Genomic DNA, 21,561 nt, shown 5'->3' with positions numbered 1-21,561 from the left:
TTTTCACTTTCAGCTTGAGCTGATTCTGGGCGTTAATTAGTTATAGCGTTGACCATAAACCACGCTCTTGCCGTTCGACTCAACGCGTCGAGTATCAACTTTCCCAATAAAAAGAAGAAACCAACCCAACTCATCGTACTTTGGCGCATAAAATTTAATTGTTAAGTAAGGAAAGTATAACTACCTACCTAACTACCTACCATACCTACAAACTAAATGCATATATAAAAAAATATAAATACATATATAAGTATATGGTATATAGGTATATGTATATAAAATAGTTGACTCAAAATTTTCAGGCTATAAACGACAAAAAAAAAAACACATTCTTGGCAAAAAATATATATGTATGTATGTAAATGTAGAAGAGGCGGGCGGGAAAACCCAATTGCTAATGGTACGAATGCCAGGTGGCCACACGTTCACCTAGCGGCACTTCGCGTATTAAACGCATCTGCACAGAGCCCGTATCTTGGGCTTGAGGACCACCAACCAACACGGTGCCCAAGACAAGTTTCTTGCCCATCTTCTTGGTGGCCAATGTGATGCGTATGACAATATTCTCCAATTGACTGAGACTTTGCAGCGGTATATTTATTGTGGCCGCATCATGACTATCGCCACCGACATCCCATTTTGTGGATAGTGATGGAAAGAATATGGGCGATTTCCAGGCATCTATGTATATGCCATGCTCGAAGGCTGTCGTCTTTACATAGACACCCGCACTTGCTGTGGCCTCCAGCTCATCCTTGACCTTGTTCGAGCAGCGCATGCGTGCCGTGGTCACACGTAAGACGAGTTTTCCCTCACCATTGCCATAGCCAGAACCGCCGCCAACATTGCTGATGCCCATTTTTCTTTTCACCTCGGCGGTCATACGTTGCCAATTGTTGACACTTGTGGTGGGTGGCGAAACAGGAGTGGCAATAGCAGCGGGGGCAGGAGAAGTAGCAGGAGTATTTACTGACACCGAAGCCCCCGACGATGGCAAAGAATCCTCTGTCGCTTCTCTGTCAGTTTCATTGGCGCTAAGATCACGCACTTCCAGCGCCAGTTCGACCACACCTTTTGGCGAATTTGTCAACTGCAAGCAAGCATAAAGAAACCAAGAAAATAAAGGGGTGAAGGGTCAAACTTTTTGCTTTCATTTCCACATATCATTTGGTCGTTTGTCGTGTAAAGTTTGTTTGTTTGTTTGTTTGTCTTTTAGGTTTCAGGTGTTTATTATTTTGTTCACTGCTTTCACTTGCAGTCACAATTAAATTAAATCATTAGAGTTCGTGGGTCAGACGTCAAGTGGATGTTTTTGCGTAACTTACATTGTTATTGTTATTACTAGGCGAAGACTTGGACACCGTTGTCGTTATATCTTTAATGGGCAGCCATAGCTCCTCTGTGGCATAGGAACCATTTCGTGTATTTCGTTTAAAGAGCTTGGGTTCAAGGTAGCAAGTGACGGAGCCTATAAGAAGTGCCAATTACATAGTAGATATGATGACAGAATGGCAGTAACTTGTGTGTACCTACCTATATTTCTACGTGATTCACTAATTGTTAATGGTGGCATAGCATCTCGGGGATTATCTGTGGACTTCTTTGACGATTTGCCACCTTTATCTTTGGGTGTGTTGCCATTTGCAGCTGATGCTGCCGCTGTCGTCTCATCAGTACCAGTCGTTCCGGGTGAACTCTCCACCAGACGTTGCACAAAATTTGAGCTTTTATCTTTCAGCGAACGATAAGTCTTGTTGAAACGGCTAAAGTTCTGCAAAAGTTACAGAGGGATCGATGAGAAATTGAAAGCTTTTGTTTTTTGGCATTAGAAAGGTAATTTCATACCGCAGCAGGTAACTCCAACAGAGCATAGACCGTAAAGACCACAAATTGACCAGCAAATATATCTTCGGGTGTGGGAATTTCTCCATTCACTTGATTGTGATTAGAGCGTCGCGACGTAAAGGCAGAACCATGTTTCAAAGAGGGTCTAAACGGAAATCGAATGAAAATGCCAATAAATTATTTAAAGAGAGTCCAAGAGATAGAGATAGAGAGAAAGCTTGCTCACTCACTTAATATCTGGCACTAGAGGAAATTTGAAATTTTCATTAAACTTTGGCCAAGTATTGGTTTGTATAGTGCTATCCATACGCTTTGTGCCAGGAAATAATTTGACCTGTGTGAATAAATAAATGATATGTATATGTATGTACATATGTGTATATTTGTGGATAGATAGCGAAAAGCTTTTTATTTATGCCATTTCTTTTACCTTTATCAAATAGCCCTGAACTATCTTAAAACCAAATAGCGAGGGAAGATGCCTAGCGGCAATTAAATGAACATTCAGTTCGGGCACCGGTCCCAAACCATTCTTGGCCATATTGGCCAAATTTGGTTCACTATCCCGATGCTTTTGGGTTTCGATAGTGATCTGGAAACCAATCTCTGGCTCGAGAGCAACTGAATGACGTGACGAGAGTGCGTTAGATGGCGATTGTTGGCCGCCACCCGGCAAAAGCGAACGCAGCTTATTCATGGTTAATCAGATCGCCGCCGTCACTCGGTGGTTCTCCTGCTCAACTGACTGGCTATACAATGCACATACGTATGTTTTTTTGATTTCGATCGCTTCGCTCTATGGACAAAAGGAAGAAGAAGAATTGGTGATAATTTTCCCCTATTTTTTATTGTTTTTTTTTTTTTTGTGTTGTTTGTGTTTGTTTTTTAATAACTTAATGACTCGTCGGGGCCGCCTACTTGCCTACTTTTGGGTTTTCTTATCTCATTCTCGCACTTTGAATTGATAAAATGTTAGTTGCCACAAGCAACCACCTCTCCTCCTCATTGGAAAGGCGCGACTTTGGTGTTGGCCTCCACCTCTCCCCCTCATTCAATATGCGCCCACCCAAAGAAAAAAAAAAAAAACAAAAGCTTCATCCATCAGCTGTTTTAATGAAGCTTTACTCTCTCCAGTCTCAAGTACTTGAAAGCTTGTTGCTCACTTACTCTCTCCAACATCCTCTCTGCATGTTTGTGTGTGTCTCTCTCCCGCGCTCTTGGAGTCAATCACTTGTTGAATTAACCGCTCGTGTCTTTGCAGAGAAAGATATGTACATATACCCAGTGGGAAATTGTATGACCTACCTGCCTGCGCAGACATACATTAGGCACTTTATTGTTATAAACTTTGTCGTGATCATATAATTTGCAGAGAAGATCTATGCTTTCCCTTTGCAACCGATTTCCCAACTCTTAACGTGACACTACGTAATCCCATGGAATATTGCTCATACGCCGTGTAGAGCAGCGGCAATTTACATACATACATACCGGCTGTGTGGGGGGCTTCTCCACTAAAGTGTTATTCTTTTTTGTACTCTTAGTCATCGATAAAAGACAAAAAGTGATCGTAAACTGAGGATTGAATTTAAAGTTTATTCTGCAATTAACCAACCAACATGTGTGTGTGTGTGTGTTTGTTTAATGATAACAATAATATGTCGACATACTTGAGTTCAGGTCACAAAGCAAACCATTTAGCACAATCACAAAGCGCGAAAATTAACGACTTTGGTTGAGATTTGAGACTAGCATACTACTATATTATACTATACTTTATTCTTGACGACCAACAAGACGACGCTTCGGGGCTCGCGTTCTCCAGCTGTTCCAGCGTTCAACTGAAAAGTTAACTTGGAAATTACTTCGCTTGCACAAGCCATAATAATAAAGCGTACAATCATAATATGCCGACACACATTCTTACTTATACACACACACACACACACACCAGCACACACACACTAGTACACTCAATCATCATTGTATGTAAGTATCTGTGTGTTTACACAAACAGAGACATACAACAAAGTTTTCATTCGGCAAGCTCTTAGACACTCTTCTCTGTAAGCTGTCTTACTTGGCATGAAATGCAATAAGATTCTCTCCCGGCTGCCTGCCTGTCAGTCGTGTCGTCTGTGTTGTCACCGTTATCGCATTACAAGAGAATTCTCTAACAAGAGTTCTCTCCCTTTTTTTTCTTGTCGAGTGCGATCGTTTGAATACCCTTTTTACCCTGACTTACCCATATTATGAGTCAATCGCAAACGATCAATCAATGTCAGCTTAGGCAAAACGATGATTAAAACCCGAATGCAAATTGCTCGTTCTTTTGGGTTTACAGCGAGATTGGATCTTTCTTTTTTGCAGTTTCTCCTAACGGTACATTGAATTGAGTGCAATTCTGTTCTTACCTTGACTATCCTACTCTATCTACTACTTATTCGATGCCATCATAATCCGCAGACATTTGGAACAAAGTGTATGCCTTCATTTACCTTTGAAGTAAAAGCATTTCTTTCTTATCACAAACAAATGGTCATTGACCCGTATTAATAGTGATCATTCAGAAATCTAATCATCTGCTTTCTTTCTCCTCAGATAAGGGATAACTTTTTTTTTTTTGGGGTAAATTAAACATACGCATTATTTATGTTAACAACAAAGTATACAAATATATATATATATTTTTTTTTTAAATAGACATACACATAACAGTACATAACGCAAAAGATGAAAATATATATAGATAGTAGTATAACTAGAGATAGAGAGTGAGAGAGAGATATAGAGAGAGCTACTAACTAACTGCATAAACTCTACACTAACCAACAAGCTCAAGTTCAGTTTCAGTTCAGTACAGTACAGTTCAGTTGTATCCGGTTTTTTGTTTTGTTCCTTTTACCTTAATCTGTGTGGTGCCAAAAGTGGGCGGCATTACTGTGCTGGTTACTGGTGTCTGGTATCTGGTATCTGGTATCTGGTGGTCTGGTGTCTGTTTGTGGATATATGTAAAAGATACCTCACTAGAATCTTTTCAGAACAGGAGGGTTTTATTTTTTGTTTTGTTTTGTTTTTTAAATAGGTACGAGTACAAAAAAATTTGTGCATGCCCGCGAGCGCTTTTCAATGGTATTGATCATCCATTATGATTATGATCTCTCAACTACTAGCCTAGCCTTAAGCCTACATACATATACATATATATATATATAAAAGAGGTGGTTGATGGGTAAAAAGTAATGCATTAATCCACCTCCAGTTTCCTAAAGCTACCCACAACACCGGCATCAATGTCGCCAATATCATTGCCAGCAAAATTGGCCGCCTCCTTTGTGACTTCGATTTGCATGTCGTCCAATGCCAAAATAGCTGCACGCCTTTGCACTAGCTTCTGTTTGAATTCCCTAATCATATCGGCCATGGGCATGGTGCCGCCATATTCCTTGGGCAGAATTTCAGCATCGATTTTCGACTTTAGTATATCGACATTTTTGTGGACCTACAAAACCAAATGCAATTAGAATCATTCAAAACAGATGTCAACAATCAATTTACACTTACAATAATGCGTTTCTTTAACTTGTCACTTAGCATGGAGACACCCAGTTCAATGATTCTGTTGGCGTAGTGGGGAATATTTACGAAATGTGTCTCCTTATGACGCATTGGTGTGGAGTTTTGAATACATTTGACAATGCTGCGCAAATCGGTTAGAGACCAGAGACTAACGAATCCCATATTCATTCCGCTCTCATCATTGATATAAACATAACCAGCCACCTGAGAGTCCTCATCATCCAGGAGAGCCTCACAAATCAAACTATGAACGCGGGCCATTTGCACCGAGGTGAACTGTTGGAGAGAAAAAGAAACAACATTTATTTATGTTGGAATTCGTCAAGGTCATGCATGGGTTCTTTTGTTCTTTTGTCTTACCTTGTAGGGATCAAATTTAGCAGCCCTTGAAAATATAACCTGCCGACCGCTTGAATCACGTTGAGGCAACGGCACCAGGTAACCGTTTTCAAATATCTCATTTATGGCCGGATCATTGATATCCAGCTGCTGGAACCACTGTGGAAACAATTGCCTGATGGTCAAATAACGTTCAAGCATCTCGCAGGCCGATGGTACTGAAAACTTTTTCGTACGCAGAAAACGCAACAGGAAGACGGCATCGGTACGGCATTTCTTAATATGCGGATGCTTGGCAATCCATTCGCGAAATTGTGCCAATGCCTGACGTCTTATATTCTCATCCTCATGCAATTCCTCCTTGGCCACCTGTTTCATGGCCGAACTCAGACCGCACACATATGGTGGATAATCATAGTCGCTCTCAACGGTTGTGGCAGGACCATTGAATTTCGGTTGTTGCAAAACCTCCGTTTCCAACATCTGACCAATAAAAAGAAAAAGAAACAAACACATAAAAAAACAAATGTAATGCAGTGCAGAAGTTTGTCATTCATCGTCAGCACCACCGTCACTGACCGCCGACCGCGGACCGCCGACACCACCACTGCCAGTGTCACTAATTGAGTGGTTGCCCTTGGTCAGCATCTCGGCAACTCGTAGCTAATCGCTTGCGCAACCCGAAATGTTAAAATTCATCGAACTCTCTGCGGGTCAACAAAGTTTACTAGCCCACATCGTAGACGTAGACGTTGACGTTGACGTTAACGTTTCTGTTGCTTTTGTCGTTGTCGGTCTCATGAATTAAACCCACTTGACTTTTGTCGACCAAAAAAAAAACAAAACCGCGAGAGAGTGCGAAGTGCATTGCCCATTGGTTTTTCCCTCATCTTCTATTATAATGCGTGGGTCGATCACTCTATGAATATGCATGATAGAGATCGACCCTCTCTAAAGAGAGATGATCCAAAGTTTTCGTCAGAGTTTGCTCCATTTTCATAGCTAAACGATTAGCTATTTAGAGTTTGCCAGCTGTTTCACCGGTCCATTGACCGTGACCTAAAATCTTTGGGTGCCCCTCGATGGCTACTTTGCATATGAATAGTGTAAGAGAAAAGCTAAATTTGTCGCCGCATCAGAAAATAAAAAAACCCATTTACTTTCGAAGGTCAGAGTAAAGCAAGAGAAAGAAAGATGATATCCAAAGTGAATTATATTATTATGGTATATAACCACCGATACCGATCACTGCGGATGCCACAACGCCAACAGCAGGCCTTTTTTTTTTTTTTTTGCTTTACAATGCAAATACCCTGCAAAATAAACAAGTCGTTGTCGTGGTCGTTGTGGGTTTTTGGTCAACAAACTATTTAGGAGGAGGTGACAGAGACAGAGAGACACCACAATAAACCACACGGTATGTACATATAAAGTCTTAACAACTCTGAGTTTGTCCGTCGTCACCCCGCGGAACCGAAATCAAGTTTTTTTTTCACTTTCATGGCCTTCACACAGTTTTTTTTTTTTTTGACTCTCTTTTTTTTTTTTTTGAATGTACATGGTAAAACGCGTTGCTGTTGTAAAATTAAATTGGTAATATGCCCTGCTTTGAATATATCTACTTATATATTAAGACATTACCTTACCCTACCCCGCAGCCTACCCTACCCATACCAATGGGCCATATGTGTGTAAGACCCTTTTGGCCAAAACGAACGAACGAGCAGACATTGCGCTAACACCGATCATCATTTATGGGCCAGGTCACTCTACATTTGGCTTGCACGAAACGTGCGATTTATCATTTCTTTTTCGTTGAAGCCACCAAATCGGGTGGGCGGGAGGCAAGGTGGTGGTGGGTATCCGCTCTGCCAATTAGCCTCCTCCTCTGCGTTCGTCGTTGGTTACATCACACACAACATAAAAAATAAACCTGGCAAACTAAAGTACAGCTTTAAAAAAAACCAACAAAAGAGAATAAAGATTTCGCTCAAAACTGGTTTCACACAATTTTGTTGTTTTTTTACAAACGCTCCAGAGTTTGAGTAATACTTGAGGTTATAGCCAAAGCCATAGAGCTCCCCATTTCCATTTCCCCATCCTCATCCTCCACCTCACCTCAATCTCCTTCCACCTTTTGGCAATTTTGTTTGTTTATTTTTTTTTTTATTTTCTTCAACTACACATCGTAGTCGTTGGCTCAATTTCAATTTAACAATTTTACGACTTAACGCTTTAGATTTTCCCTTCCGTATTATCATATTGAGATTGCATTTTGCCAAAGTGGTATAAATGTTGAATGAATAGCAATTTATATTCAAGTACAAGTACCTACATATATTGATGATTGAATTGTACGTAAGTATAACTATATATAACCCTCAACGTGATTGGACAGAATAATGCAAAAATGCATTATTATTAATTATACTAAATATACACAACACATTATTCTTCTATATGTACAGTATTTCTCACCATAGTCGATAGTTCTTAAGTCATTGCACGTTTTTTGGCGCAAGGTCAGTCTATCGAAGTGTTTTACGTGAACGAACTCATAAGTACACAACAAGTCTATTGGAGTTTCTAATACGAAACTACAATGTATCGCTTCGTTTTGTTTTTCAAAACTATTGACCGTTATTCTAATTGATGTAGTGAGTCTGTTTTTTGAAAGTACTAAAGGATCTATATGTGCTTCGTAGTCCGAGTAAATTTTCACTAAGAGTATTTCTCAAGTGCAATTTGGGCCAGGTTTTGAGCGAAAAACGTCATCGTGCCAAAACTATTATATTAACAGATTATAAATTAATCAAAGAGTCCTTTTTAAGTGTAGTGCAGGATTCGTAAATGCTTTTTAAAGTGCATTCTGAACGACTCTATTTAGTTGAGTAAGGAAATTGGTAGGTTAGGCAAGTTTGGGGATTCGCACCTTTTAAAAGTAGTGCAGGATTTTAAATAACTCTCGATTGATGAAATGTTGTAGTAATTCTGTAATCCTCCTTTAATTTTGCCAGGCAATTGCTAAACCATTCACGGTTGGAATATTTATAACTATTTCAGACATATGTACATATTGACGTCTTTGCCATGATTTTAATGGTCTTGCTTGTTGGCCAACTACACAACACTTTGCTGCGCCATCGTTGGACAAGACCTTGACGGGGCCTTTTTGATTTTATTTTTTATGAGCTGGCGGAAGGGGCAAAACATTACAAAAGACTTGCAGTCAAAAGTAATTAAATTGGCTCATCGTTCGCTTAATGCACTTGGAATTTCAAAGTTAAACAATTGTTTTTATATAGCCTTGAATATCAAAAGTCGTTGTCGTTGTCGTCGTCGTCTCCATTCTCGAGTGAAAAGTGAAAAGCTATGGGAGCTGCTGCTGACAATTGTGGAGCGGGAGGGAAAATCAAAGGAGGGGGCAGATCAAGATTGCCCAGGCGTACGCCCAAGGCATACAGAGAGCCAGAGACTCCACAGAGACCAAGCTAACGACCATTAACAACTACCACGACTCTGGCTACCGACTAAGACGAACCTCTTAAGCTCCACAGCTGAAGGCAGCGGTGAAAGCGAAAGTTTTTCTCGCCGCTGCACACAACACACTCAGTTTTTCTCGATTATGTAAATAATGCTAAACAACATTACAGGAGAAAAAACAAAAAATAATAATAATTTAAAAATACCAACAAAAAATTGTATATTTTCTTCTTGTATCCTTTTTTAATCCATAATTTTTAACTCACATTTTTTGTTGTTTATTGTTGTTGTTTTGATTTATAGAGCGAAAACTGTTTCACGCACTGTGTGTCGCGCTCTTTCGTCAGACGACAGAAATTTCACAAGTCGCAAAAAAAAAATAATTATATAAATTTTTGTTTTTCAGTTCAGCTCGATATATAATTTTTTCTTTTTTGGTTAATCTTGACTTGGCTGCTTGAATTCAACTGGACTGGGTCTGGGGGTCTTGGTCTGTCTACTGGGGGACTAAACTGGGGCCAACGATGGTTGGTTGGTTGTGAACGCGTAGACGCTTTGAGCGAAACTGTTGAATTTGGTTAAACTGAAAATTTATTTAAACCTCGCTCGCTCGTTCGCCGAGCTCGACGATGGTTTTCACTCACAACGTGAGTGAAAAACGACGAATGTGAAATGAATTAAAAAACAAAAACCAAAAAAAAAAGACGTTAATAACTCCCGACTACTCAACTGCCACCCCCCTCTCTATTTCTATCTCTCTCACTCTCACTTCCTCAATAGCCCTATAGTAGATTTTTTAAATTTAGATTTGAATTTTTTTTTTTTTATGCCTATTCTTAGATGACGTAGCTGAGGTCAGTTCTTAGTTGGGAAGGCAAACATCTGGCCCATACCTAACTCTAGTTCAATCTAATTCTTTATGAGGTTAAAGATGTTTCAATGCCCGCAATCAACCCTCCGCCATGCCCCTCCCACCACCTCTGCCTCTTGCACCCATTTCTTTAAGGTATTTTTGGATTTATAAATTTGGAAAGGGGTGAAGGGGGAGGGTGCGATGGGACTTGTGTCAGGTTGAAAGGGGCCAAAGTCATATTAACTGAAATTCCATTTAGCGCGTGTGTCGTGTGTTAGCCACTAAATTAGAATCTATAAAAATCTTGAAATTATGTTCTCTTACGTAAACCAAAAATAACAAAAACTTCCAACTATAAGTGACTTTTGAGTACATTATCTTATAGATATAATCTATAGATACATATATAACTCAAATAAGATGGAATTTACCGACAAAAACAAAAAGAAACATTAAGCGGCTCATCAGCGCGTAATGTTCTGAATAATCTACAAATAATTGATCATGGTCAGGTGATAGGCGATATTTTTACTATATGCCATTACGCATAATAACATTTTCATGCCTCATTTCGGTTTTTCTTTTGCCGGATCTAATTGCATCCATCCATCCATTGATTCCGCCACAGAATTGGATACTCTTATCTATCGTCCATCTACACAGCGAGAAAGTAAAAACAAATTTAGTTTAGAATTCTTGAATAATTGATTTTTCTGGGATTTTTTTGTTTGTTTTTCCCCCTGATTTTTGTTTTTGTTTTTTTTGCCATATCACTCTCGGGGGACCCTTCAATTTTTTTATCAAATCTCTTTTGTTTTTTGACTATAAATTTGAATCGGAAAGAAAATCAAGAAAAAATGGCTTAAAAATTGTTAAAGTTCTAGAAATTGTTAGAGATTTATATTACCTATCAAACAAAGGGTTTTCGACTGATGCAGTTAGTCGCCGATTTTTAATGAGGCAGCTTAATTCAGACGCAACTCAATTAGTGGATTAAACAACAAATCGAAAAAGTTTGCTTAACATTTTTACTTAGGGTTGGCAACGGGGTGACAGTGTGGTGGGGTGTATGCGGGCCACCTTCCACACGTCCCCGTTCCATTAAGCCCAAGTGTAAAAGCGACTTGTCATCTCCTCTTCATCATCATCATCATCATCATTATCATCATCAACGAACAGTGCTCTTAAAAAGTTGTCATTGTTCCAAAATAACGTAAGTAAAAACACTTGCAACATATAAAGTGAGGAGACACTGCTTGACTGCAATTTATTGTTTATACATAGTATATTATAATTTACATCATTTGACTTAAAACTCAATGGCAAAGGGATAATACTTGTGGTTCTGCCCTTTGATCAGATTGAATGGCACCAAACGTTCGCCAGTATGAAAACTATCCAGCACTTCTATCTCCTCCGAGTTCAACTCGAAATCAAAGATATTGAAATTCTCGCTAATACGTTCAGTATTGGACGACTTTGGTATGGGTATGACACCAATTGCCACCTGCAGCATATAAAAAAAAATAAAAGAAACACAAAGCATATAATTAAGTTGGAGTATTCGACTAGAACCACTTACCAAATACTTTAAAACAATTTGTGGCGCCGTTTTGCCATACTTTTCGGCAATGGCCTTCACTTTGGGCGAATAAACAAATTCAGGCTTCTGTTCATCTGGTTTAGGGCGTCCCAGTGGTGAGTAGGCAGTCAGGGTAACGCCACGTTCCTTGCAAAAAGCTGTCAGTTTCTTCTGATTGAGGGCTGGCGAGCACTCAACCTGATTGGTAACTGGTTTTATTTCGCAATTATCCAAAACGCGTTGCAATTGCTCGCTATTGAAATTGGACACACCAATGCTGCGAACCAAGCCCAATTTCACCAACTTCTCCATGGCCTTGTAAGTGTCCAAATAGTCGACATCAGAAAGCTGCAGTACATCGGCCTCGTCCTTAGGTAGCAAAGTCTCTTCATTCACATATTTATAGCCCACGGGCAAGTGCATTAAATAAAGATCGATATAGTCTAGACCAAAGTTAGCCAGCTGCTTGCGGCATGCACCCTCAACGCGTTCAGGCTCATGGTGGATGTTCCAGAGCTATGCGAACAGATTAATTAGAATAGAATTTGTATATGTATATAGAATAACAATTACACTTACCTTTGTGACTAGGAAGATATCCTCTCGCTTGACCACACCTTCTGCTATCTTTTCACGTATGGCCTTGCCCACTTCGCCTTCGTTTTGATAGAAATAGGCCGTGTCTATATGACGATAACCGACATCTATGGCATGCTTGACGGCAATTTCTCCTTCATTGTTTTTGGACTGCAAATAGAGAAATGTATGTAAATAAATAACCAAATTAAGTACAAACTATCTACTACTCCAATCTATCTGTCTGTGCGTATCTAGATAAACCATGTGCTTTTTAGCTCGTCTTTGGTCGATGATAGTTGGATTATTTTATGATCGCCCTCGAGTACGATTCAGTATAAACACCATAGAGAATGCCAAGATGCGAGAAAATAACAATCGGAATAACATTAGGCATTATATTAACCAGCAAAAGCGATTGGCACGCGCAAGATATGAGAAACTATGATTTTTGGATGTTATAAAAGTAAGTCATCTTTATATAATATATACAACTAATACAATATATATATATATATAATTTATCTAATATGGATAATATTGATGATATTTGGCCTTCTCAAATTTCCAGATTCTCAAGCCTTTATTCCATTTTTCCAATTGCTGTCTTTCCGACACCGACAGAGTAAAGTCAAAAATTTGCAAATTCTCATACAAATGATTAGTTTGGGCTGCCTTGGGTATTGGTATTAGACCTATGTCCACCTGTATTTATAATAAAAAATAAATCAAATGATAAAAATTGAATGTTTCTTGAAATATTGTTTTGTATACCAAATATCTTATAACGATTTGTGCGGGCGACTTTGCATATTTCTTTGAGATTTCCAAAATTTGATAGTCCGTATAGTAGTCGGGCAGAGGTTTACTTGATTTCGGACGACCCAAGGGGGAGTAGGCTGTAACCACTATGTTTTCTTTTTCACAAAACTTTAGCAAGGGCCATTGGATCAATTCAATATGACATTCGATTTGTAATGCCACGGGCTTAATATGACAATTGTCAATCAAACGTTGCAATTGCGTTAAATTAAAATTTGAAACGCCAAGACTACGGACTAGACCCATTTCCACTAGTTTCTCCATAGCTCTATAAGTATCCAAATAGTCCACATTGCTAAATCAAAGAAGAAACAATTGATATCAAAAGATAATACAAAGCTAAAACGTTCTTGCTCACTTGGTCCATAATTCTTCATTCCTATGAGGCATTAGATCCTCATCACTCAGATAGTGAACGCTCACCGGTGAGTGCATGAGATAAAGATCAATATATTGCACATTAAGTAGCCTCAATTGCATTCGGCAAGCTTCAAGCACACGAAAGGGTTCATGATAAATGTCCCAAAGCTATGAGAGAGGGGTTAAAAATCTGCAGTTAATATACAAATGCCATTTTAACGCATTTTAGACTCACCTTGGTAACTAGAAACACCTGATCCCGCTTTATTTTTCCAGCTAAGATCTCTTCACTGAGAACTTTACCGATTAAAGCCTCGTTGCGGTAAAGATAAGCCGTATCGATGTGACGGTAGCCCGTCTCCAATGCATAACGCACTGCATTTTCACATTTCGATTTTTTCAACTACAAATTTTCGTTCAGTGTAAGTAAGCCAACAGTGTATTACAAATGTTGCTGTACAGCAATGCAAGCACTTCTTTTTGCAATAAGAATTGGAACTTTAATATCTTATTAAAATCAATTGAAACTTTAAAACTAAATATTTGGTTTCTTAAGTCAATTTTTAGTCCCACAATAAAATAGAAATTCCTAAACCTAAGCACACACACTGTGTGCCACTGTAGGATCATAAATAATTGTAGCCGGCTTCACTTGTTGCTTTATTTGATACGAGATAACTGTTGGTTTATGCACAGCAAAATATGAATGTGCATATGTATGTATGTATGGGTATATATGTATGTATCATGTATTTTGGCAAGTTAGAAAAATATCTGTATATAATCATCTAATTACCCACACAGATAAACAGATAATGCTATATATTAGAATATTTATGTATGCATATACTATATACAAATACATTATGGAATACTTTTTAGTTTTAAACTCACCTCATACGTGCCCAAGCCCAGAACTGGCATTTCATAGCCATTGTTCAATTTCACAGTTGGAGCCAGTTTCATATTTAAATTGCAAATTGTGCGTAAATGTGTGAAATTAGATTTAACGCGATACCGGCACAAAGTTACGCCAATTATAAATGATTTTTTACAAATTTCTGTCAGCATCTTACCAACACTGAATAGTGTCAAAGTGCTAGAGATGATAAATTTCGAATTATTCAAGTGGAATTGCGACAGAAAATATTTCAAAATAAAAACATATAATAATGATAAAGTAGAATTTTGGCAAATACTATACACCAATCTGTAATGTTTAATGTCAAATGAATATGTATGTATGTATGTACATAGGTAACTGATGGTAGTAAACCTAGACTTGATACTTCTCAACACTAATCACAATGAACAGCTGTTTGCACTCGTCGAAATGTAAGCATACAAAATTGCAGTCAGCGGTCTGTTAGAGCAAACAATGGATACGGATCTGGAATCCATTAATGGCTTCAGTGCTGGGAATTCAGCTGCTGAGGTGTTTATACAAGGATTGGCGGGCATGGTCAATCAAGGCGATGTCGAGACAATGATCAGGGCCCAAAAACAAATGTAAGAGCATACAATACAAATACAGTTAATATCTGTAGGGAAAAGTAAATAAATCAATACTCCATGCAGGCTCCAGCGTTTTGAGAAGACCAACGAAATGTTGCTTAATTGTAATGCCCTATCCCAAAGTCGACTGAAGACTGCCAATGAGGATTTCAAGCGTCACGTCAAATGTCTGGGCGAAATGAAAAAGGATCTTGACTATATATTCAGAAAAATTCGGATTATCAAGCAAAAATTACAACAGCAATATCCCGTCATTTATGCCGAAGTGCAACCACAACAGCAGCAACGCAGCAGTTTGGCAGAAGAGGCGGAAGATGAAACGGAAACTGCATCGACATCTAAAGCAAAAGCAACAGGAGGAGGGGGAGGAGCAGAAGGAGCAGCAACAGTAGCTGCTGCTGCTTTGCTTACAGTGACCGAAGCTGAAGGTGGAGCAGCAAAAGCAGAAGGTGGAGCAGCAAAAGCAGAAGGTGGAGCAGCAAAAGCAGCAGCTGTCGATGAAGGGTCAGCTCCTGCAACCACCTCAACAAAGCCAACTGCCGCGTCAGGATCAAAGAAAAGTGGAGCCACTATTGAATACGTTCAAATGGAAGAAGCTATAGATAATGGTGTAGTAGAACTGGAAAATGAGCTAATTAAACGCGTATGCTCAGTTGAGATAGCAAATCCCAATGATTCCTCAGATTGTACATCTGAGGACACGGGTTAATTGCCATTTCTGTCCCCTTAGCTAGTTTAATATACATATACATAAATATTTATTATTAAAAATAACCTAAAAAAGTAAACCAAGTTTAGAATATAATCTGATACTTGTACTGCTTGGGCACTTTTGAGATTATGACGCGTCCATCATAGCTAAGGGAGGCAAATACCCAGGGATCAACATTGCTCCATTCAGCACAGTAAACGGAATCCTCATGCTGGTCAAATGTTTGCAGCAATCCATCCGAGAGCAAGGGACGTTGACGTTCTTCTCCTCCACCTTCAGTGTTTATTTCATTCTGAGAATGTAACTCGGAACTGACAGATCCTGCGCAGGTCAGCAATACCTTGCAGTCACTGGAACTTGACAGTAAAAGCTGATCATGGAATGTATTGAATCGCACAGACCAAATCCAATGCGAATGGTCGCTTCGCTCAAAAACTGGTGCTTTTGGCATTCTGTAATCCCAGATTTTTAGATATCCATCATCTCCGCCAGTCATTACGTGACATTGTTTGTTGGGATTGCAATCGAGATCACGAACAAGCTGTCCGTGCGCATCGCTTATACTCCAGGCACAATGCTGCGTGTCCCTTATGTCGTATGAGCTTAGCGTGCAATCGTGGAGAGTCAGAAATTGATTACCCTGATGATGGTGTGACCATTTGCCAGTGGTAAACGGTGGAATATGTTTCGAATTTGAACCGGATCCAACCAAATCGGCTATTATCCTTGTCGATGATTCGCCCCGCTGCATCAAAGCCACTTTGCTTCCCACCACACAGGCCAAAGTTTGCTCCTGACTGGGATGGAATTCAATTGTCTTGACACGTCCACCATAGGCGGTAGTGTCCAAAACCTCTACCTGCTTCCAGGGTATATATTCGGACTTTAGTTGTTCTGTGCGGACTGAACCGAGGTCATCGGGTAGTGTCAATAGAGCCGCCTGGGTTATCACCTGTGCACCCTTCTGGTACACAGAGGCCAACAAGTTGGCTTGATGAGGACAACTTCTCAGATTCCATACTTCTCCCAGAGAGTGCTCGAATATCTATATGAAAACAACCGATTTAATTGCTAGAAATCGAAAATTCTTTGGGTCTCAGTTTGACTCTACCTTGGATTGGATATTTCCTTGCTCTTCGTCATATTGCAACAGATGCAATTGATTGGTATTGGTCGGCTTAAGCGAATTGGTGGCTATGAAAAAACGGACATCGTTGCCTTCACCATATTGAGGAGTCAGAGCTCGAGCCTGTAGTTCCAAGCCGTAAATAATCAGGCTACTTTCATTCTCATCCATTTGTTGATTTCTTTCGTTACTTTTCTTGGAGCATATCTTGACTCTGTTGCTGCCAATGTCGAATTAATCGACGGTTATACGGGGCAACCTCACGAAGTCGCGTCACCAAAAAGACGTTAATTTTAAAATCGATAAATTAATTCAAGTTACATGTGAGATTATTTTTCGTTATAGGAGTGTCAGAAGTATAATATAATTTTCTTTGCGCCGTATAATGCAGTGCTTTATTGTAAGCATATAGATTTTTTTTTACAAATAATATTATTCTCGCCACTTCTCGTTCTGAGTTATCGTGTGAACGTAGCACTCGCTAGATTACAGCTGTCACTGGTTGAAAATGAAGCCTATGAAATACAACCCTGTGCACGCTTTAACTGTGTTTTCTCCTTTCCCCCCATTTTGTTTTAATGTAAAGCCTAAGCACACACACAATAGTGGAAAAAGATTTTTCTAATTCCAACTCTCTAAAAAAAAACAAATAAATAGCAGCATATATTCTGATCCAGCTCCAAAATTATTATCGCATATATCTATATGCATATGTATATATAAATACTGTATTTACGTAGTGAAACGTTTAGAAACATTCAAGTCAAAAAAGAAAACACCAAATTCCAAAGAGACACAGCACGGCAGCAAGCATCAAAGCAACCATTCAAACACCGATCCAATCAAGAAACCATCAAGTAACTACTACCAATCAAGATTCACAATGGCACAGAACATCAGCCCAGAGCAAAGCGGAGGTGCTGGCGGCAGCAGCAAACACACTGATGACTCGTTGCCCGTAAAAGACAATCATGCTGTGAGCAAAAGGTGAGAGGAAGACGCGCGCGCCAAATCCGAGTGACTCTGCATTAATCTCCCTCCAACTTCTTCCTCTTCTTGAACATCTCTATCTTCGTCTATATTTTTCCCGCAGACTGCACAAGGAACTGATGAATTTAATGATGGCCAATGAGAAGGGGATTTCAGCATTTCCAGATGGCGAGAACATCTTTAAATGGGTGGGCACACTGGAGGGCCCGCGGAATACAGTATATGCCAATCAAACATATCGCCTTTCCCTCGATTTTCCCAACTCGTATCCATATGCTGCGCCAGTAGTAAAGTTCCTGACGCCCTGCTTTCATCCGAATGTTGATTTGCAGGGGGCCATTTGTCTTGATATATTAAAGGACAAATGGTCAGCATTATATGATGTACGCACCATATTGTTGTCCATACAATCACTGCTTGGAGAGCCAAACAACGAGAGTCCATTAAACGCGCAGGCCGCGATGATGTGGCACGATCAAAAGGAGTATAAAAAATATTTGGATGCCTTCTATGAGAAGCACAAGGACACCTAAAAGCATCATGATCATCCAGAGACGACGACAACAACAACATCATCAGCAAAAACAAAAACAAACAGCAACGACGAACATCATATACTCTCATACCCATAAACTATGCTCATATTGCAGCGTATTTATTAACATAGTGTGCAAGCAACTCCAACATCTCCCCCAAATTAGGCATCAATTGCAAAGCCAGAACTCTACCAACCAGCTATCACCACCATTACCAAAAATAATACCACCATTAACTAACACCACCACCAGCACCACCCAAAAGCAAACAACCTTCAGCTTTTCCTTCCTATACCCACAACTCTCAAAGCCATAAAATTTGGAATTTCTCTTGTGTGTGTGTTTTTGCTTAGTTTGGTTGGATCTAATCTAATTTTTTCAATTTAGGCTTCTCCCCACTACCTCTCCTTACTCCGTCTCCCTGCAATAGCCACCAAACAACGATATACATCTATATATATATATACATACATGTAATTTACACAGCTGTCCGTTTCTATCTTTTATTAAGGTTATTAAGTAAAAATTTTAGTTTAATTGTTTTTTTATGAATGGATAAATAATATGTATGTAAGCGCGCGCAAGGGTTACGCCTAGTTCTTTATTTTTTCTCTCATATGTATTTTTTATATTATATGGGCCATTTAATCGATGTGAATGTGTTAGCCAAAATCCCCTCGAAGAAATCTTATATCCCAAAATGTGTTGTATGTCCTTTCTAGTTATTTTTTTTCTTAGCGGTAAGAAGCCATTTGCATTCATCATCTATATATTCTCTCATTGTAACAAGTTGAGTTAGCTTGAAGTTATTGAAAACAAAAAAAAAAAAACATCTATATATATTAATAAAAACGAATTATTGATCTGATCTCGACGATCTCTTAAAACTAATGGGGAAAGGGTATACATATATACATCGATTTTTAATCGAAAAGGAATCATTAAACTGTTTTTTTTTCTTAAATTTTTGGAAGCTCAAATTTTTTTTAAACTAATTGTATAACAAGAGATAAAATCGTTAACTATTTGATTTAAATAGAAGCTATACTAGGAATGTATGTGGAGTACACGATATAAGCGTGAGCGTAATGAAGCTATTGAACTTTATGCCTCTTCATGTGGGCCAAAAGATCGAGACGTGATCCTGCCAGACGTCCGCACTTCTTGCATCTGGGAAGATTTCTCTTGCTATGATGTCTCAACATGTGATCCTTCATATTCTCTTTGGTATAAAAACGCTGATCGCAATTAATGCAACAATATCGACGCTCTTCCAGTTTCCTGTGTACCCATTGATGGCGTGTCAAATGACTTTTGCGTCCATATGACTTGCCACACTTATCGCATATATGATTCGGGGATATTTCCTCCCTTGCTTTGGGCTCGTGCTGCCTGCGAAAATGATAGATCAAACTACGTTCGGCACTGTAGACTTTGTTGCATTTCGGGCATGGATATGTGATACGCTCATTGGGATTTTGATGGACATCTCGCAAATGTATGTCCAGCAGATTGGAGCGGGCAAAATGTTTGCCACAATGCACACAGGTATATGGATTTTCACCTTTATGCTGTTTTATGTGAGCCTCAAGGAGCAGGCTTTTATAGAAGCCACGCCCACAAATATGACAATCTAGTGTATAACGTAAGCCTCGTTTTCTTTGTGGTGATGCTGACGCCGTGTTGACCGCTTTGCGTGAGATCCTCTCCTTGCCAAGGCCATCTTTAGCCGTTTCATCCTCAACGATATATACTTCCTCCTAGAAAATAAAGGGAAATCCTTTTAGTAAACTGAATAATGGAAAATTCAACTATATCTAAATCTAAGAATCGTAAATATTTGTGTTTGACCGTTTTGGTGCCCATCTGATAATAGAGTTTAGAAATTAAACATTACCTGATTATATTTATGTGAGTAACTAGGCTTTAGAGACTGATAAGCTGACCAAATTTAGAATCTCTTAACTAGTTAGTTTAACTGACTTCCACCTGGTATTATCTATTCCACTTGATTTCGTCAAACTTTCCGTTGTGAATCTCTAATCTAATAATAAATAACTGATGACTGTTTGAACTGATTAGAAGGAGTTATCAATTGAACATATTAATATCATGAGCCTTATTTATTTATCTAAAGTTTATATGTATATTATGCTACCGAATGTACCTACATTGGTTTATTTATGATCTTTTTTTGTTGTTTATGAGGCTCTCATCCCAGTTCGAGTGGGTGGTGTGAGTAGGGCGAAAGAAATTAACTGCCGTCCACAATATAGTTAGTGTAAGTCTGTCTGTTTGTCGTCTATATGTGTGTATGGTTTGGTGTGTATGTATTGCCTTCCGTATCCACGCGCTCTACGCTGCTAGGCAACCAAGTGAAGTGATAGTTAAGTGATTAGATTATAACTAGAGAGCGCCCCTTTAGCAATCAAACACACGCCCACATTTGGTTTTGGGATTGAGGTGGAACTCACAATATCTTCGATGAGTTCTTCAGCTTTGGCCTTTGGCAACTCTTTCTCATCCTCCTCCTCGTCGTCCTTTTCCTCCATCATTTGCAAATTTTCCATCTCGATTTCCACTTCGAACTCATTGCTTTTGGCTCCTTCCTCTCTGACTTCCTTGAGGAGATTTTGAAAATTCTTTAAGGACTCTTCGCACATGCATTGAAAATCATGGAATTTCTGGACCAATTGATAGCAACACTCGCAAATGCATTGCAGCACCACATCCTCATACTGATTGCCATCGATATCTATGAGATTTGATTTGCCTCCAGTGCAGGCTGAGAATTTGCGGGCCAAATCCTGTATGGCAAATAAATCGTATGAAGTATCCTGCGGTTGCAGTAAAACTAAACAGGCTCGACATAACAACATTTTTCTGCGCTTCCTTTTGATCCTACTCCTCCTGCTGCTCCTCCACGTTTCTTGGACATCCGTAACCGCATTTGCAGCTACGTCAACCGCTCGAGGCGCGCGAAGTTTCTGTTTTGATTTCATAGCAGCAGCAGCACAATCTCATGCGGGCAGAGGCGCGGGGGCTGAGCTGCTCAGCCGGCATAAATTGAAATCAATTATGACAATTTACCGCAAGAGTATTGCACTGCCCAAAATACAACAATACAAAACGTAACTCTTCGCCCTCCCCCTACCCGGCAAACAACACCAATCATTTTAGGACAATATAAAAAGCTATTTCCTCTCCCGATACACACTCAACTCAAACGCGCGCAAGAAATAA

The 21,561-nt window shown here is 39.3% G+C and overlaps 7 protein-coding genes and 1 long non-coding RNA gene across 10 annotated transcripts; 3 read left to right on the top strand and 5 right to left on the bottom strand.

Annotated features, from left to right (window-relative positions):
- Window positions 1–136: 136 nt before the first annotated feature.
- Window positions 137–3,587, bottom strand: LOC6645063. Of its 2 annotated transcripts, none has more exons than XM_023177152.2 (7): window positions 3,516–3,587; window positions 2,276–2,641; window positions 2,076–2,179; window positions 1,846–1,990; window positions 1,534–1,771; window positions 1,326–1,468; window positions 137–1,090 (listed from the first exon to the last, which is right to left on the bottom strand). In XM_023177152.2, the coding sequence occupies exons 2-7, from the start codon at window positions 2,540–2,542 to the stop codon at window positions 395–397; spliced, it is 1,593 nt and encodes a 530-aa protein (XP_023032920.1). In that variant the 5' UTR covers window positions 2,543–2,641; window positions 3,516–3,587; the 3' UTR covers window positions 137–394. The 2 variants fall into 2 exon arrangements, with proteins under 2 accessions (XP_023032920.1, XP_002067798.1); XM_002067762.4 differs by lacking the exon at window positions 3,516–3,587 and adding an exon at window positions 3,337–3,404.
- Window positions 3,588–4,550: 963 nt separating this feature from the next.
- Window positions 4,551–9,803, bottom strand: LOC6645048 (clavesin-1). The gene is made up of 4 exons (XM_002067761.4): window positions 9,513–9,803; window positions 5,785–6,246; window positions 5,410–5,700; window positions 4,551–5,347 (listed from the first exon to the last, which is right to left on the bottom strand). The coding sequence occupies exons 2-4, from the start codon at window positions 6,244–6,246 to the stop codon at window positions 5,093–5,095; spliced, it is 1,008 nt and encodes a 335-aa protein (XP_002067797.2). The 5' UTR covers window positions 9,513–9,803; the 3' UTR covers window positions 4,551–5,092.
- Window positions 9,804–11,336: 1,533 nt separating this feature from the next.
- Window positions 11,337–14,651, bottom strand: LOC6645046 (1,5-anhydro-D-fructose reductase). 2 transcript variants are annotated; one of them, XM_002067759.4, is made up of 5 exons: window positions 14,334–14,651; window positions 13,675–13,842; window positions 13,438–13,607; window positions 13,032–13,374; window positions 12,768–12,962 (listed from the first exon to the last, which is right to left on the bottom strand). In XM_002067759.4, the coding sequence occupies exons 1-5, from the start codon at window positions 14,508–14,510 to the stop codon at window positions 12,783–12,785; spliced, it is 1,038 nt and encodes a 345-aa protein (XP_002067795.2). In that variant the 5' UTR covers window positions 14,511–14,651; the 3' UTR covers window positions 12,768–12,782. The 2 variants fall into 2 exon arrangements, with proteins under 2 accessions (XP_015033360.2, XP_002067795.2); XM_015177874.3 differs by lacking the exons at window positions 12,768–12,962; window positions 13,032–13,374; window positions 13,438–13,607; window positions 13,675–13,842 and adding exons at window positions 11,337–11,606; window positions 11,682–12,197; window positions 12,261–12,428 and having other exon boundaries at window positions 14,334–14,519.
- On the top strand, window positions 12,378–13,004 carry LOC111518930. The gene is made up of 3 exons (XR_002724150.2): window positions 12,378–12,444; window positions 12,516–12,723; window positions 12,829–13,004. It is a non-coding gene; the product is annotated as an uncharacterized LOC111518930 (long non-coding RNA).
- Window positions 14,652–14,743: 92 nt separating the features above from the next.
- Window positions 14,744–15,663, top strand: LOC6645045 (kxDL motif-containing protein CG10681). The gene is made up of 2 exons (XM_023177161.2): window positions 14,744–14,948; window positions 15,018–15,663. The coding sequence occupies exons 1-2, from the start codon at window positions 14,818–14,820 to the stop codon at window positions 15,661–15,663; spliced, it is 777 nt and encodes a 258-aa protein (XP_023032929.1). The 5' UTR covers window positions 14,744–14,817.
- A 32-nt stretch (window positions 15,664–15,695) lies between these two features.
- LOC6645044 (EARP-interacting protein homolog) lies at window positions 15,696–17,248 on the bottom strand. The gene is made up of 2 exons (XM_002067757.4): window positions 16,778–17,248; window positions 15,696–16,711 (listed from the first exon to the last, which is right to left on the bottom strand). The coding sequence occupies exons 1-2, from the start codon at window positions 16,961–16,963 to the stop codon at window positions 15,749–15,751; spliced, it is 1,149 nt and encodes a 382-aa protein (XP_002067793.1). The 5' UTR covers window positions 16,964–17,248; the 3' UTR covers window positions 15,696–15,748.
- Window positions 17,249–17,356: 108 nt separating this feature from the next.
- On the top strand, window positions 17,357–18,855 carry LOC6645043 (ubiquitin-conjugating enzyme E2 C). Its single transcript, XM_002067756.4, has 2 exons — window positions 17,357–17,779; window positions 17,886–18,855. Exons 1-2 carry the CDS (start codon window positions 17,676–17,678, stop codon window positions 18,313–18,315), a joined length of 534 nt encoding a protein of 177 aa, XP_002067792.1. The 5' UTR covers window positions 17,357–17,675; the 3' UTR covers window positions 18,316–18,855.
- Window positions 18,856–19,156: 301 nt separating this feature from the next.
- Window positions 19,157–21,477, bottom strand: LOC6645042 (RB-associated KRAB zinc finger protein). The gene is made up of 2 exons (XM_002067755.4): window positions 20,793–21,477; window positions 19,157–20,078 (listed from the first exon to the last, which is right to left on the bottom strand). The coding sequence occupies exons 1-2, from the start codon at window positions 21,318–21,320 to the stop codon at window positions 19,413–19,415; spliced, it is 1,194 nt and encodes a 397-aa protein (XP_002067791.2). The 5' UTR covers window positions 21,321–21,477; the 3' UTR covers window positions 19,157–19,412.
- Between the last annotated feature and the right edge of the window lie 84 nt (window positions 21,478–21,561).

Source organism: Drosophila willistoni, assembly GCF_018902025.1.
Source record: "Drosophila willistoni isolate 14030-0811.24 chromosome XR unlocalized genomic scaffold, UCI_dwil_1.1 Seg105, whole genome shotgun sequence".
NCBI lineage: Eukaryota > Metazoa > Arthropoda > Insecta > Diptera > Drosophilidae > Drosophila > Drosophila willistoni.
The sequence above is the reverse complement of the archived record's forward strand: the minus strand, read 5'-3'. Positions and strand labels throughout refer to the sequence as shown.

What these genes read in the sequence shown, in the direction of transcription:
- LOC6645045 (XM_023177161.2), top strand. Translation starts at nt 14,818, where the DNA reads ATGGATACGGATCTGGAATCCATTAATGGCTTCAGTGCTGGGAATTCA. An exon ending in ATCAGGGCCCAAAAACAAAT is followed by an intron (nt 14,949 to 15,017) that starts GTAAGAGCATAC and finishes TACTCCATGCAG; the next exon opens with GCTCCAGCGTTTTGAGAAGA.
- LOC6645044 (XM_002067757.4), bottom strand. Translation starts at nt 16,963, where the DNA reads ATGGATGAGAATGAAAGTAGCCTGATTATTTACGGCTTGGAACTACAG. An exon ending in AAGGAAATATCCAATCCAAG is followed by an intron (nt 16,712 to 16,777) that starts GTAGAGTCAAAC and finishes GTTTTCATATAG; the next exon opens with ATATTCGAGCACTCTCTGGG.
- LOC6645048 (XM_002067761.4), bottom strand. Translation starts at nt 6,246, where the DNA reads ATGTTGGAAACGGAGGTTTTGCAACAACCGAAATTCAATGGTCCTGCC. An exon ending in CTAAATTTGATCCCTACAAG is followed by an intron (nt 5,701 to 5,784) that starts GTAAGACAAAAG and finishes TCTCTCCAACAG; the next exon opens with TTCACCTCGGTGCAAATGGC. An exon ending in AGTTAAAGAAACGCATTATT is followed by an intron (nt 5,348 to 5,409) that starts GTAAGTGTAAAT and finishes TTGGTTTTGTAG; the next exon opens with GTCCACAAAAATGTCGATAT.
- LOC6645042 (XM_002067755.4), bottom strand. Translation starts at nt 21,320, where the DNA reads ATGAAATCAAAACAGAAACTTCGCGCGCCTCGAGCGGTTGACGTAGCT. An exon ending in AAGAACTCATCGAAGATATT is followed by an intron (nt 20,079 to 20,792) that starts GTGAGTTCCACC and finishes TTTATTTTCTAG; the next exon opens with GAGGAAGTATATATCGTTGA.
- LOC6645046 (XM_015177874.3), bottom strand. Translation starts at nt 14,510, where the DNA reads ATGCTGACAGAAATTTGTAAAAAATCATTTATAATTGGCGTAACTTTG. An exon ending in TGGGCTTGGGCACGTATGAG is followed by an intron (nt 12,429 to 14,333) that starts GTGAGTTTAAAA and finishes CTCTATTTGCAG; the next exon opens with TCCAAAAACAATGAAGGAGA. An exon ending in AAATTGTTTTAAAGTATTTG is followed by an intron (nt 11,607 to 11,681) that starts GTAAGTGGTTCT and finishes TATATGCTGCAG; the next exon opens with GTGGCAATTGGTGTCATACC.
- LOC6645063 (XM_023177152.2), bottom strand. Translation starts at nt 2,542, where the DNA reads ATGAATAAGCTGCGTTCGCTTTTGCCGGGTGGCGGCCAACAATCGCCA. An exon ending in TGTTGGAGTTACCTGCTGCG is followed by an intron (nt 1,772 to 1,845) that starts GTATGAAATTAC and finishes TAACTTTTGCAG; the next exon opens with AACTTTAGCCGTTTCAACAA. An exon ending in TGAATCACGTAGAAATATAG is followed by an intron (nt 1,469 to 1,533) that starts GTAGGTACACAC and finishes CACTTCTTATAG; the next exon opens with GCTCCGTCACTTGCTACCTT.
- LOC6645043 (XM_002067756.4), top strand. Translation starts at nt 17,676, where the DNA reads ATGGCACAGAACATCAGCCCAGAGCAAAGCGGAGGTGCTGGCGGCAGC. An exon ending in AATCATGCTGTGAGCAAAAG is followed by an intron (nt 17,780 to 17,885) that starts GTGAGAGGAAGA and finishes TTTTTCCCGCAG; the next exon opens with ACTGCACAAGGAACTGATGA.